At 37.2% G+C, this 16,151-nt stretch overlaps 1 protein-coding gene across 1 annotated transcript in view; it reads left to right on the plus strand.

The window, feature by feature from the left end:
- The window catches only part of abtb2b (ankyrin repeat and BTB (POZ) domain containing 2b), a 78,558-nt gene that overhangs the window by 27,637 nt on the left and 34,770 nt on the right, over nucleotides 1-16,151 (plus strand). The window contains exon 2 of the mRNA XM_022672114.2: nucleotides 13,253-13,402. Within this exon, the coding sequence (XP_022527835.2) occupies nucleotides 13,253-13,402 (150 nt within the window). The remainder of the gene's footprint in view (nucleotides 1-13,252; nucleotides 13,403-16,151) is intronic.

The raw sequence follows: 16,151 nt of genomic DNA on the forward strand, positions 1-16,151 counted from the left end.
TGCGGTTTCCTCTTCTACTAATGGCGAACATCTAGACAGTGTAGATAGGATGCTGATTTTAGATTAGCACAGAAAGGCCTCTTTTATCAAGAGCGGAAATAGATATTTCAATCATTCTGAATATTTAAAGAGCTCATACAGCACCCCACACCATAATTTGGGATCAAACAGCATGTATAGATGTACAGCTCTGGAAAAAAATATAAGATACCATTTAAAAACGATGAATTTCTTTGATTTACCAACTTAAAAAAAAAACTCTGTAATATAATCAAGAGGAAGATGGATGATCACAAGCCATCAAACCAAGCTGAACTGCTTGAAGTTTTGCACCAGGAGTAAAGGCATAAAGTTATCCAAAAGCAGTGTGTAAGACTGGTGGAGGAGAGCATGCCAAGATGCATGAAAACTTTGATTAAAAACCAGGGTTATTCTAACAAATATGGATTTCTGAACTCTTAAAACCTATAAACTGAGTATGAACTTGTTTTCTTTGCGTTATTTGAGATCTGAAAGCTCTGCATCTTTTCTGTTATTGCAGCCATTTCTTAAATGGTGGAACAAACTACCTTCCACTACCAGATCAGGAGAATCTCTCGCTATCTTTAAGAAACTCCTGAAGACAGAGCTCTTCAAAGAGCACTTACTCTCCTAACACCTCTAACAAACTAACTAATTCTAACCTTCTAATCTCCTTCTTCCTCTTCTCTACTCCTCTATCCCATTATTTCCCTCTGACCTCCTTAAGGCCCTATCTATAGATGCTTTATTTTTAACTTCTATTATTTTTGTACTTAACCTCTTCTATTATTTGCACTTCAATATTGTAAGTCGCTTTGGACAAAAGCGTCTGTCAAATGTAATGTAATGTAATGTAATGTAATATCAAACATATACCTATTAATAGCAAAATCTTTGAAACTGATTCAGAAACTGAATGGGCACCTGCCCATTAATCATAACTGTTTCTTATGAAAGGAAGGATATGGTCCTGCTTTTGCTGGAGATTCTTTCTCTAGACTGTGATGATTTGGTTGTATTCAGAATAACAACAGGGTTAATGAGGTAAAGATGTTGGATGATCACCATCTGACTCATCCCTTAACTCTTTAACTCATCCAAAACTCATCCTAAAAGTATTTGATGGAGCAACATCATTACCGTAAGTTCTAGAGGACATAGTTATTACCAGTGATACACGACTAAATGCTATGGGGGCCTAGCTCTGTAGGCTGATATGGTCTATGTTTTTCAGGTCTAGCTCTTGAGTCCTGTTCTGTTTGTGAGAAAGGCGTGTCCACGTGGATTTGGATATACTGTAGAAGAACCACCAATATTGGCTCTATAAAGAGCTTTAACAAATGTCTCAATCACAAAAAAATGGAACCAAAAGAGTTCCTTCTATGGCGTTGTTGAAAGAACCCTTTAAATCTGCTAATGGTAAAATGGCTTGAGTCGTCCTATAAAGGTCAAAACTAAACAGAGTGCCATGTTAACTCAAATATAAATCAAATTAAAGACATTCTAAATTAGGTCATGCTGTTTTTTTTTTCTCTCAGGTCATTATTTTCTCAATTGAAAGCTTTATTCTCATTACTGCAGCAGAGTTGACAGCATTATTCCAGCAGTAAAAGCGAGGCTGATGAAGAGGAGATTTGGGCTGGGTTTGTCTTGCTGTCTGTATAGAGGGGGAGTAATCTGTGCTTCATTAGGAAAAATCTTAAACCTCAGCAAAGCCAGACATACGTAGACGTACATGTATCATAGAGCCAAGTTCTAGTAAGCTGTTAGAGCAGCCCTCTCTCTCTCTCTCTCTCTCTCTGGATCCTTATAAGAAACATGGAGACCCCAATAAACTCGAAAAACCACCGTCTCCACTGGCTGGCCTAGATTCATTCCGAAAGAATGTATAGCTCATTTCACAATAAATTCATGTTCAGGATTTGCTCTGCTGAGCTGCTTACCCTGCACTATATCATCCAAAGGGAGCGTTTGAAGGCTGAGAGGATCAAGAGACATGCTACATGAATTACTCTCAGATTCGCCATTAAAACCCTCGGAGCTGGCTATACCATAAATACATGGTATAAATGCTTTTCAGGTCATATATAGGTGTGTGCTGATGTAAATCCCCTGATAACTGTGTGTTTAGTAGCACAGCAGTCTAAAACTACCAGTCTTGATGGGTATCAGGTCTCTTAAAAGGTTTTTAAAAGATTTGCCATGTTGATCAGATAAAACAGTAAAAACTAGGGCTGTCTATCAGCGAGAACCAGACCATATGAAGTACATCAGGATAGAGAAGTTGTGATTCAATATGTTGTGATGTATTGCAATATATGGAAAACTGTCATAGTATTCAAACACCATCACATCTTGGAAATCTGTGTAAAAAAAGCTTTCTTTTTTATCCAATAAGAACTGTGGGATCTAAATACAGTACATCTATTGTTTTGGTTAACACTTATTGGGTTAACTTAATAAAAAGAAAAAAAAAAAAAACCAATGGTTCTGTCTTATATCAACACAGTATAGCAAACATGATAGTGTGATACTTCAGTATATCAATATTTTCTTTTTTTTTGCTAAATCTAAAGTTTTCATGCTGATTGGCTCAATAGAAATGCTCTAAAATGACTTCTAGTAATGCACTGAAATTAAGATTCTTTGCACATACTGAAATAGAACAAAATAAAAAATTAACCAAAATTTTATGGCCACATTTTTCACCATAAAATGAATGAAATAACCTAAATGTATTTATTTCTCACTCATTATTCATTTCTAAAAGTGTTTTTTTTATTTCATTTTCCAAATGTTTGGTGCATCCCTAATACATTTTGTTTTACATTGGCTTCCATTTAAAGTTAAGGACTTTTTCTTATCCAATGTTTTTTTGGACAACAATGATATATATGTATTGTATGTATATGTTACTATAATTACTAAACAGTAAAATTAAGCAGATCAAACAGTCTTTAGGTCATAAGCCTCCGAAGGTACCAACTACGTATATATCAACAGTCTTTAAAGCTTTCCACCTGGCTGCTAATGAGGAGAACCCCCGTCCACTTCAGGCGTTTCATGATGGTCCACTGAGGTGTTGCATGACACTCTGCAGAGCCTCCTGGACCATCAGTCAGATCCACACAGTGATTAATTAGAGTGATGAGCATGTGGGAAGAGAGTCATGCCTGCTGGTCCACTCAGTAATGATAAAGACCACACAGTGACTGCAGTCTTCAGGCCAATCTAGATAAACTGTGGTATTTTAAGCCTCAAGTAAACTGACCACCACCACCACCACCTTTTTCTGGTCACACTTGTTCATTTTGGGGATCTTGTCACAGTGGCCTTAAATGGGCCTCCTGTTTCTATCTACAGCTCTGGAAAAAAATAAAAGACCACTTTTTTTTTTTTTTTTTTTTTAATTTTACCAAATTGAAAACCACGGGAATATAATCAAGAGGAAGATGGATGATCACAAGCCATCAAACCAAGCTGAACTGCTCTGAAGTTATCCAAAAGCAGTGTGTAAAACAGGTGGAGGAGGAGAACATGGCAAGATGCATGAAAACTGTGATTAAAAAACAGGGTTATTCAACTAAATGTTGATTTCTGAACTGTTAAAACTTTAGGAATAAGAATAAGAAATATTTTCTTTGCATTATTTGAGGTTTTTATTTTATACATTTCTCATTTTCTGAAAATAAATGCTCTAAATGATGACAAAATTTTTATTTAAAATTTGAGAGAAATGTTGTCCGTAGTTTATAGAATATAACAACCATGTTCGTTTTACTCAAACATATACCTATAAATAGCAAAATTAAAGAAACTGATTCAGAAACTGAAGTGGTTAATTTTTTCCAGAGCTGTATATGTAAGTAATAGGTAAAGAGCCAAGATGATCCATTGTGTGGTCTTCTTTTGCTCTTTCGACTAAATTGAGTGTCTGCATTTGTTATAAATCACAGGGGAATTTGAAATACCCATGCCTTTCGGAGACTTAGTTTCTAAAACAGGTGCTTGTAGACGCTATTAGAGTAAACTATGTGCTTTCAGTGATGGTCAACATCTGGAGGCCTGGTTCTGTTGTTCCAGGGCACGTGTGCTGTGGTGTGGTGTTGTATGGAGGCGTGGGCTCCGAAAGTGGGCCCTAGTGAGCACGGCTGCACGTTTTGATCCTCTTCTGAACAGCCGCCCTCACAAATGCAGTTAGTGTGTGAAGGAAACGGCTGTGAGGTAGCGGGGTTTGTTCTAATGAATGAATATCTTGTTTTCACACACAGGCAGGTGGCCTTCCGACAATGTAAAAAGCCCACTCAGACATCAGAGCCGGTGGGGGGCCTCCAGGGTCTTAAAGGAGCAAGACCTTGCACTTAACACGCACTGATACAAGAGGAACAACTGACACTTGTTAGACCAAACATAGCCCTGCTGCCAGACCAATTAGGCATCAGGAATGCACTTTGTACAGACCCTGCTATGAGAGATTGCTGGGAAAGCGAGCCAGGACACTGTAAAAAGCCTTGAACAAGCATTACACTGCACAAACAGCCCCTGCATTTTTTATATCTCCTTGTTAAGGCCTGTGGCTGTTGTTGAAGGGGGGATATAAAGTCATAAAATCAATTTCTGTTGTTGCGGAAGTCAGAAACTTTATTTATCGACTTATTGAGTGCAGGTTTTTATAGGCTACAGCAGGTCCGGAGATCTCTCTCCCTCTCTCAGGCTCTCTCTTGGAGGATGAAAGATTGTGGGAAAACAGACATGCAGGCAGAGTGTGGGCTCATGGGAGAAGCTTTCTATTACTGGATGTTCACTGAAAACACCCAGCCAGCTAGATCCCATAGCTCTGCTCTCCTGAGTACACAGAGTGAGAATTAGTGAGATTCAGTGAGATTGTTATTTATAAAGTTGTTTTTTTTACTCTTAAAGGTTAAGTTGCTATAAATGGTTCTTTAAGTGATGCTAGGGCATCACTTGTAAATATCTATATATTTACAATATATCTATATGTTCTAAACTATATTAAACACCTGTGCATGGTGCTCATAAGCTGAATTTTGTATATTTGTATAAAATCTACCTGACTTTTGATCAACTTTACATATTTAATGACATTTATTATAACAATGCACTATTTATTTTTTAACAGTGGTGTCATTTGCTTTTGTTTTTGGAGGGATGATACTCAACAGTCGTGTGTAAATTATGTTGTGGTAATATTCATTATATTAATTATATTATTCCATATATGTGCAATGAAACAATCAGCATAACAACTTTATTCACCATCTCAAATCCAGTGCAGTTTGCAGAGTCATTGGAATACAATGAGGGGTTTCTGATAAGCATAACTTTGCTGTCCAATGAAAAACTTCGAAACAGCCACTTTACAGCAGAGAGAAATAAAAGCTTCTTAACTTTTAGTGGTAGTCTAGTCAATGTAAAATATATATTTTTATCTATTTATATAGATATTTATATATTTTATCATTTTTGGGAATTTCTGTTTCTCAAATCGTGAAGAAACTTTGACAGTATAAGGGACAGTTTGTGTATTTAAATTATGTAGTAAACTAAAAAATAGACAAAAAGAAGATGTTTTTTTTTATTAGACAGAAAACCATATCAAAATTTTTAATGTATTGAAGAACTTTTTTAACACACATACATTATATATGTGCATATTAAAGAAGTCGATGTAGAGGCTCTTTACCAATTAAGAGGTTTAAACACATTTATTTTATTTACTTAATTTTGGCTTTTTATGGCATCACTCAAATAACAATTTGTAGCACTTCTATGTAAAGTCCGTTTTAGGGATTCCATAAACAGGAAAGAACAATAGGGATGTTTTTACATTAAAACAATAGAATTTACCTGAATATTGTAAGCAAGCCCTGAGCTTTCAGCCGGACTGCACACTAGACCATACAGCGCTCAGGCTGGCGTGAGTGTGCTCTTTGTAAACCAGCAGAGGAAACCATTTCTATTGTGGGGAATAGCGAACGTCAGCAAATACCCTGACCATTCTCCCTCCCATACAGCCACACACACCCACCCACACCCAGATGGAGGCCATACCCTGTGCAGCCGGACAAATTGGTTGTGGGCAGATTTTCATAAAGGGGTTTAGAGTGGCGTACGAGACAGGCAGAGGGTTCTGATTAACTGCGGCTCGCACGCGGCACGGCCTGCCACATCCTGCAGCTCTCCAGAGATCTGTTAGAGCACATGGGATGCATCCATGAAGCTGCTTTCAATTGTTTTCATTCATTCAGTCATTTAATTCATTATTTATTTATTTATTTACATGCATAGCTGAATTAACTATAAAGCTTTGGGTCTTTGATGGGGTTGTGTTGGATTTGGCGGATTGGGCACTCCATCAGTCACCTATTCACACAGGCCACACTGATTTGTCTTTTGGGAAATTTCTGCCTATTCTTAAGCACTGGATCAGTGTGAGGATGGACTCAGTCAATGTGCTTTTAATTGAGGCAGCATGTTGTTTATTATTGCAAGATAAATGTGTTCCGTGGAACTGGATCTGCTAAAAAAAAAAAAAAAAATGGTGGAATAACCCTGGTTTTTAATCACAGTTTTCATGCATCTTGGCATGTTCTCCTCCACTAGTCTTACACACTGCTTTTGGATAACTTTATGCCACTCCTGGTGCAACATTTCAAGCAGTTCAGCTTGGTTTGATGGCTTGTGATCATCAATTTTCCTCTTGATTATATTACAGGGGTCTATCTATCTATCTATCTATCTATCTATCTATCTATCTATCTATCTATCTATCTATCTATCTATCTATCTATCTATCTATCTATCTATCTATCTATCTATCTATCTATCTATCTATCTAAGCTATTGTTAAAAAAAAAACAAGGTTTTGTCAAGTGTTACCTCAGGGAATGACTTGGGTACATTATATTGGATATATTGGCTTATACAACTGTGTACTGTATATGTTATGAGGTGTTATCTTGTGAGTGAGGTCACACACTAGCCAATGTGCTCATTCCTCCTGTACCAGCATAATGTCAAAGAATGCAACAGTGAACTAGTCACAATTGTTCCCACAAAGAGACCCCACACACATATCCCACAAATCTGTTCATTGTTCTTTAACTTCAATAGAACATGCCAGAAGTCATGGGACATGATACTAGTTCCTGTCTCATGAAATGTGGCATGTCAGTGGCATTACAACAAGACCGATTGTATGCTTATTACCTTCATTCATAGAGTACAGTCTTGATGATTTTATTAGCTTTATTGTTGACAGCTTTGTTGCTAATCATTTTCAGACACCTGTGTAGTTGGTTTTATTCCACTTTCTAATACACCAAGGAAATGTTACCCCAAATCTCAGAGCTCTGGTGTTGGGACATTACAGCACTGCTGTAAATAGGGCTATAAACCTAAGCCATAAATGCGACATTATGGATGTAAATCATGTTGGCTTTTGGAGATTGTAAAGAGACTGTTTACTGTAAGCCAACATTTAACCCTGTCCAGTGGAATTTATGACCCAGCAGTGAACACAGGCAGTGCAGTGATTTCCCTCAGTCCCTGTGCTTTTACACTTTTACAAATAAAAGTTTTTGAAAAGGTTGTTTGAACGTGTTTGAAAGTACTGAAGAACCATTTTTTGTAACAGACTCCCAGTATGAGAGTTAAGATCCTTTAAATAAGTAAAGATTGAACATTCACATCAAGAGAAACTTTTTTCCAGCTAACAGAGAATGTTATAAGAATGTTTAGCAATGTTTTAAAAAGGCTCCATGAAGGTTAGCTTGTAACATATGTGTGATGTAAAAATGTGTGATGTAAAAATGGTTTGCATCATAATGTTATTAGAACATTTCTCACATAATGTTCACAGCTAGACAAAAAACAATGTTAGGAAACTTTGAAAGTAGCATTCCCAAAACTAAATGACACGGCATCAATATTACCAAAACACATAAAAACACAAAATAACATTAAATGTTCTAACAACTTCCACAAAAATATTAAATTTCAAAGTTAAAAAAAACATAAAACTAACAAAACATTGTTAGCTGGGCTCACATATACATGAAAAAAAAACTTTCTTAAATGTTTTTTTTTAAGAATAAAAGTGGTTATTCTGTAGTTTTCAATGAATCTATCAACTTTTAATTCCACTCTGTAAATACTTTGAGAGTAGCCCTTATTTTCAATGCAGTCGAGCCTGAAAATTTATAAAAACGTTTAAAAAAAGTTTAAATTATAAAAACAAGCAAAGAAGATTTAATTAACAAGAAATAAAATAATTTGAAATAAAAGGAAATGCAGACAGGCTAGATGTAAATCAATAAAAACAAAGAGAAAAATAGATAATAATAATAAGAAGAAGAAGAAGAAGAACCAAGTTAAGAACGAATAAAAACTATTTAAAGGACCAAATACATAAAATAAAAAGGTAAAAGGCCAAAAGTAAAACCAGTAATAAGACAAAGAAAGAGATGAAATGAACAAAGTAAATAGAATGGTAAAAGAAAACTCAATTAAAACAATTACAGGCTGTCTGATGCTCAAAGAATCTTTAGCAGACCTTTATTTTTTTTTTTAGTGCAGGGCCATGTTCAGACACGTACAGATAAAAAGCAAGCACTAAATCACAGTAACTGGACAGTATATGGACATGGTTCTATGTTCAGTGTTCTAGATGTACTGAGAGATGGTACCAATGATATACTCAGAATATGCATTCTGTGATGTAATCTATCCTGACAAGCAGAGCATTTCATCATATAGTTAAAGCTTTATATGGGAAGTCTGGAGCCACCCTCATCCTGGCGTATGATAACTCGTGTCTCCACCCTCGCTCTTGATACAATCACGTTCTACAGGCCCTGTTTTTCTCCTAATGCGCTTTATCTGTAAGGTAGTCCAAAATACTAGGCCAGACGCTTGGCAGTGTGGGGAGCGTGAAAATGCACTTCAGAACATCACTGAAGGATCTATCCTTCTCAGAGAGTGAAGAGACAGATCCTCGTCTTGCTTGTGGTGTGCCACGCATAAATCATGAACGGGGCTTTCAATATTGCTTTGGTTTTGCTTTTCGCTGAGGGTTCCCAGCCCGTTTCCCCTTTTACTTGGCAGGACCCTTGAACCTGAAGGCCAAAGAAAAGGTTTGTCATGGACTGCAGGTCTGTAGCAGCACTGGAACTGAGTTAAAAAATGTGAAAGTTAGGACAGTATGGAGAAAATGCTTATAAAATAAAAATGCAGTGTTTCTTATATATAGCTATATATATACTTTTATTGGAATGCAGAATGCAGTGAAGATATCCCATGTTTTGTTTGGTCAACTTTTTTTTTTGGTTCATTTGTTAACTTACTTTAGGCTTGCAACACATTCCTAAAAAGTTGGAACACTGGAAAGTTAGGGCTAGTAAAAATAAATAATGATGTGATTTAATTTTGATTTGGTACAAAAAACAGCATCAACAAAATCAGCAGATGATTTTGACAGTTGGTAACAAATGTGTGAGATGATTTTAGCAATTTAAAACAATATTACACAAAGAAAGAATAAAAGAAAGTGTATAATTCATAGCAATTTTTTTACGGAAAAGTCCATGCATTTTTTTTTTCAACAAGACAATGCAACAGCAATAGCTGTGGAAGGAGAGGGTACAGGTACTGGACTACAGGTCTCCAGCACTGTCCTGTCCTTAATATAGATTGTGTGGAGAATTTTAGAACAAAAAAAAAAGAATAAACCCCTACTGTGCACATTTTAAGACATATTTGCATATTTTTTGGCCCGCCAACACCCCTCCTCTTCAGAGGACTATTAATACTTTATTGTTTATTCATTTATTTTATACATATATACCAAAATATAGCTAAACCGAGAATAAATTCATGAACTTATGTGCAATTATACCTAATGATTTCGCTACGGTTTATCTTGTGTTGGATTTATTGTGACTTCCTGTAATGTTTGAATTAGATGTGTCCTAATTGGGTCTGAATCTGTGTTTTTGGTGGGTTCTGAGTGTGTGTCTAGAGGAAGATAGTATGTTAACACATTTTTTTCCGGTGTTTAATGTTAATGCTTTTTATCTACGGTATTAAAACTTACTGTAAGTGTTTTGAGAAGTAATGGCCACTTTAAAAATTGGTGAATGCTTAACTGTGACAATTTTGTGTTGCAACCATAAATGAAATGAAGTTGACCAGATAAAATTTGGAATATCTTGGTCTATAATTGAGATACAGGTTAAAGCAAACGCAATAAACCCTGGGTCTTTATTATTATTATTAATATGCATTTTTTATTTATTTATTTTTTCAATACTGTCCCAACAACTCTCTGATTTGGGGTTGTAGACTAAGACACTGTGCTGCCTAGGCTTTGGTCATCCACATGAAAAAAGCAGACAGGAAGCTGCTATTTTAGACCGCAGTGGAGTAAATACAGGAATGACTCGTAAACACAGCAGACTAGTCTCTCTCAAAAAGTGTGTGTGTGTGAGAGAAAGAGAGAGAGAGAGAAAAAGAAAGAGAGAGAGAGAGAGGGTGAAGAGCAGAGGGAGTGTTTTTAATCATGTTGGGAAGTGAAGCAGATCTCTGAAAGTGTCATAAGCTCTTACTCATCCAGTGTGAATCCAGCCAACAACCAAACAAAACCAAACAAACCGAACACAAACAAACAGCCTGAGGTCAGATATGTCTATGACTCAGAACGACGAGGTCGTATATTAACATAATGCGTGTGATGTAACATCCTCCTCCACTGTAACTTAAAGCAATGCTTCAGTATAAAGCCTGCTATTATGCAGCCAGTGCGTTTGGCAGAGGATTGAAGCTGTGAGCTTAAGCCTGGCTCACAGAGGACCTGGGTGGAGCTGCTGGGAGCAGCCCAGTCTTTCCAGTTCCAGTCCAGCACATACTGGGGAAAGTCCCATTAACAGACTGTGGGAAAAAGAACAGAACGGTAACACTCAAGTGAGCCTACAAACCAGTCCTATGTTTAGTGTGAAGAACAAGTGGTCAGAACCTCAGAACCGTATATAACCCTCAGCCATTGTTATCTTAAATTATATCTTTGGAGCTCAGAATAATGCGCAGTGAGACGGTTCGCTTGGACGTCTGCCTGCAGTGTGCTTTCTAGTTCTCTGAACAGGTTCAACATTGCAGCAATAAAACCATGTTTCTTCAGCTGAAACGTAATCCATGTTTCGCAACAAGGATCTTCTGGGCTTGCTGCGTCTTGTTCGTGCTTTTTTTTAAATTGCTTTATTTATGCTACAAACACACGTTTATAGGTCTTGCAGAACTTTGTGCAGTTAATTACACAAACAGTTTGGTTTTGTTGTTGATTTAAAGCATTTCTATGTTGAAATCTTGCTCTTTCACTACGTGGAGTAAGTGAGAATACTTATTAAAAAGATATACACTGCCTGTCGCCACCTAGATTTAAGTAAGTAAATGATCTAGGGTTGGAATTGCTGCAGTTGGTCAGGTTTAGGTTCAGCAACAGTATGTGCTGAAAGAATGAAGTCAGCTGACTACCTGAATATACTGAATATAGACCAGGTTATTCCATCAATGGATTTGTTCTTCCCTGATGACACAAGCATATTCCAATATGATAATGTCAGGATTCATGGTGCTGGAATTGTGAAAGAGTGATTCACAGAGCATGAGATCATCATTTTCACACATGGATTGAGAGTTCACCGCAGAGTCCAGATCTTAACCTCATTGAGAATCTTTGGGATGTGCTGGAGAAGACTTTGTGCAGCGGTCAGACTCCACCATCATTAATAAATGCAATGCATAAATGCAAGATCTTGATGCAAAATTAATGCAACACTGGATTGAAATAAATCTTGTGACATTGCAGAAGCTTATCAAAACAATGCTACAGTGAATGCGTCCAGCAATCAAAGCTAAAGGTGCTCCAACTAAATATTAGAGTGTGTCATGGGGTATTAGTATGATTTGGAAAAACTGATTTGGAAGTGTTGGCTCACTTGTATATATGTTGTGAGGTGGTATCTTGTGAGTGAGGTTGCACCTTAGTCAGTGTGCTTATAATAGGCAACATAAATGATCAGAGTTGGAGTGTTTTAAGGACTACATGATAGAGAGCATTACCATCACCAGTGGATAATGAAATGGGTGGTAATGATTGTGACCAGCAGCATCTGGTTAGAATTGTCCATGAGAACAGACTTTGTCCAAGTGTCTCTAGCAGAAATCCACACATCTATACTCAATGCCAAAGGCCCAACATTGTGTCCTGCAGGTCAGTGAAGCTTTCTTTAGCTTCCATTGGGACATGGCAAAAGTCATGGGGCACAGTACCAGTTCTTGTCCCTGTAACTGACATATGGCATGTGAGTGTTTTTCATTTATCATTCTTGGTTGCATGAAGAAATATGAAGAGCTGTTGCAATGGAACCATCAGACAATGGTTCTTTAAAACCTTTTTGAAAAGGTTCTCCACAGTTAAACATTTAGAAACATTAGAAATTTGATCCTTTATTAATCTAATTTGGTTCTTCTAAGTCATCCATCAAAGAACGCTTTGTAGCATCATTGTGTTTTAATATTTTAATATACAGACATGCATTTGTTTGTTTTACTCTTTATTTAAAGTACAATCGATTTTTCAGACCTTTTTAAAGGTTTATTATGGAACCAAGAGTGGTTATTCTATGTGTGGTACACTTGGTAAAAATGCTAAAAATATCACCTAAAATAAAACAAAATCATAGCGCCAAAAAAACAGGCTCCACAATTTAGAAAAGGGAAGTGCGTTTAAAACACAAGGCCTCTGTTTTTCTTGTATTGAATCAAATAAATATAGAGATTTACCTTCACTCTTCCTCTCGTACATGTTGTGAGCAGCCAGACTGGCTCTGCTCAGTTCCTGATGATTAAGACTTGTCGAGACTGGAGAGGTTGCGGTTAATTCTCCTTTATTTCAGAAGCCCTTAAGAATTCGACCATGAAGCACAGTTTACACACTGGGCTATAAAAGACAATGAGTGCCTCACTTACTGTTTCTAAAGCCTGCAATAAAAGCTAATGACATTGCTGTAAGACTGCCAGCCATGATGGGAGCTCCTCTCAAAATACAGTAAATCAGATGTAGGCCCACTGACAGTATGGCAGATTTAATTTAAACAAATCTGTACAATTTTAACATTTCTAATCACTCTCTTTCTTTCTCTTTCTCTATCTGTAGGCGTGCTGTCACTTCCGGCCCATTTCAGTCCGTACACAGAGGGTCAGCAGGCTGGGGTGGAGAGCCGAGAGGATGCGTACGCCCAGTTGGAGCTGAGGACCCTGGAACAGTCCCTGCTGGCCACCTGCGTGGGCAGCATTTCAGAACTGAGTGAGTCTTTCTCTCTTTCTCTCTTTATCTTTATCATTCTGTTCATTAAGGCAAGAAGAACAATACAATACATATCAACATGATACAGGGGTTATAATTCTCAATAAAGTACCAGTTAAATGATTAGACATACATACTTAATATTTGCTATTTATTTGTATTATTTACTACACTAAATTATAAACTATGAAAGAACTCATACAATATATACAATTAGGTAGTACACAAAAAATATTATTTTATTATTAACACCTGACATTAAAACCTGACATTTTTGGATGAATTAAAGTGCAGTTGGAGTGAAAGAAAGGCAGTTAACAAGAGCTGAGCACCTCTAGAAACTGCTTTAAGACAGTTGGAGAACCATTCCAGATTCTTCTGTTTCAAGAAGCCAACTGAAAATATGAACATCAAGAGTGGGCAATGTTGGCATCAAAGCAAAAGCTGCGTCTCTAAAGAATCTAAAGTATTAAAATTGTCTTAAACAGTATTAAAACTTGTTTAATACTTTCTTGCTCACTTCACAATTGCATATGCATATGCCCTTTGTACTTTTGATGTATTTAATATTAATAATCCACACAGTATTACAATAAGAAAGGGTGTGTCCAAACTTTTGACTGGTACTGTATTGCGATACTGTAGGGATGATGATATATATATATATATATATATATATATATATATATATATATATAGATATATATATATATATATATATATAGATATATATATATAGATATATATATGCATTTTTTTCTGTTGTCTGTTTAGGACTTTAATAAAAAATAACTTCAAATGGAATTTAATAAAGAATACAGCACTGCTGTCTAGCATTCAGGGTTTAAAGAGTCAGTCTGTAACTTTTGGGGATTTAGAGACCTTTCTGGTGAGAATGTGTAATTGCACATGCAGTATGTGGTAGAGTACTTTTAAAGCAGGTTAATGTAAAAAAAAATGCTGTGTGAAATCCTTTGTTTTTGAGTATACTGTTTAGGTCATTTTTGGAACTTTGCCTTTAGAATGAATATATTAGACAGGGCAGGGACACTAATACTTAAGCAATAATTTACGAGAGGAAGTGCTATAACAGATAATATTGGCACTGCTGTGCTGCGGTTATAAGCACAAGGTTGCAGCACGAACCTCAAGTGTATTATTGCGATTATACCACAGTTTCATAATTGCTGTTTATTAAAAGATGTAAAGAGTTAAAGAGGACGAGGAAATTTACGATCTGTTTGGTTATAAAAGCTCAGCAAATTAAGATAGTTCCATTGCTGCTCTGTTTGTAGCTGTGTTATTTGGCTTGTTAGCGCTGCATCATTGCTAGGTTACCTGTATGTGGCGGAGTAATACACGGAGAGCTTCGGTTACAGCAGTGCATTACCAGCTGATAATGGCACTCATGGTAGCCACTCAGCCAATCACATTGCAAGGCTGGAACTAACTGTGGTATTATATTATTATTAATTAAATAATTTGTCCCGTCCCAATGTAGAATTCTACTGGTTTAATCCACTAAAATCTATACATTATTATGTTATTGTGATATATTGATACATCGATAGACCTCTTACACCATTAGAAAACACTATAATATGTGTGATGTCATTTTTTGTCGTGACTAAATGGGGTCCTCTGCAGTTGACAAAGGTCACTCTTCTCATTTCAGCATTTGAACACAAACACACACACACACACACACACACTTGTCTGAGACAGTGGTGCGTAATAATGCCATGCAGCTGACAGAACAAAGAGTTCATCCAGGATTTCCTCTGAAGAGCACTGAGAAGAATGTCTCAGTGTGTTTTCCCTCTGCTCCATGTTTCTTCACATTTCCCCTTTGGTCCTCCTTGTCTCCTCTGATGTTTTGAGAAACTGGGCCATCCTGACAGTGGGGAGCTGGAAGCAACATTGTGGAATAAACTCCATTACCATACAATACGCACAATACACACAATACACGCTTCGGTCGAGCTATTCTCAGCATGGAAGAAAAACACAGTGGTGTTTATTCATACACGCGCGTGCACGGGTCTGGAGTGCATTCTTCTTGCGAACGTCTCGGCGTGCCAGGAGGGTGTTCTGGCTGAGCTAAAGCAGCGCTGAGCTCACACTGGGGCTGCGCAGATACAGGTTTGTTGCTGTTGTTTCAGCAAACCGAATGTGGGAAAGGTGATAATGTGCATGCTATTTATCTTTCCAGGCAGATTAGCCCATTATTCCTCCCTCATGGTAAACACTCCACATGTCAGTCTCCGAGATGCGGGACAGGGACGTGTTTGCTCTCTAAATATCAAGCTGGGGGAGATTACAGAGAGAAAAGAGTAAGGAATGGCTAAAACGTGTGCAGAGAGCTCGTTGTCTCTCGGAGGCTCCGACCCCCACGTGTCATTTGCATAAAGGCCTCAGATAAAGGCTGCTCCTTTACACTCATTTAAAATCCATTTCTTCAGGCAGACCTCTTCACAGAGCTGTTATATAAGAGCCAGCAGCACTGGCACTAGATTAGTGTGGAAGGACATCCTGCCTAGCTGGATATCTATTAGAGGATGTGAGTGAGGGTTAATATATCTACCCTATCAGTCTTTTTTTATTTTTGTTAAAGAATACAGGAACCCCAAGTCTCCCTAGTCTGATAGAGCACTAGACACGTCTGGCCTGGAGAGATATGTGGGAATTCTCCTCAGCGTGGGCTGAAGCTTTCTAGGCACTTTTTTGTTTGTTTTTCTAGTTTAGCATT

The sequence above is a fragment of the Astyanax mexicanus genome, chromosome 2, assembly GCF_023375975.1.
Source record: "Astyanax mexicanus isolate ESR-SI-001 chromosome 2, AstMex3_surface, whole genome shotgun sequence".
Classification (NCBI taxonomy): domain Eukaryota; kingdom Metazoa; phylum Chordata; class Actinopteri; order Characiformes; family Acestrorhamphidae; genus Astyanax; species Astyanax mexicanus.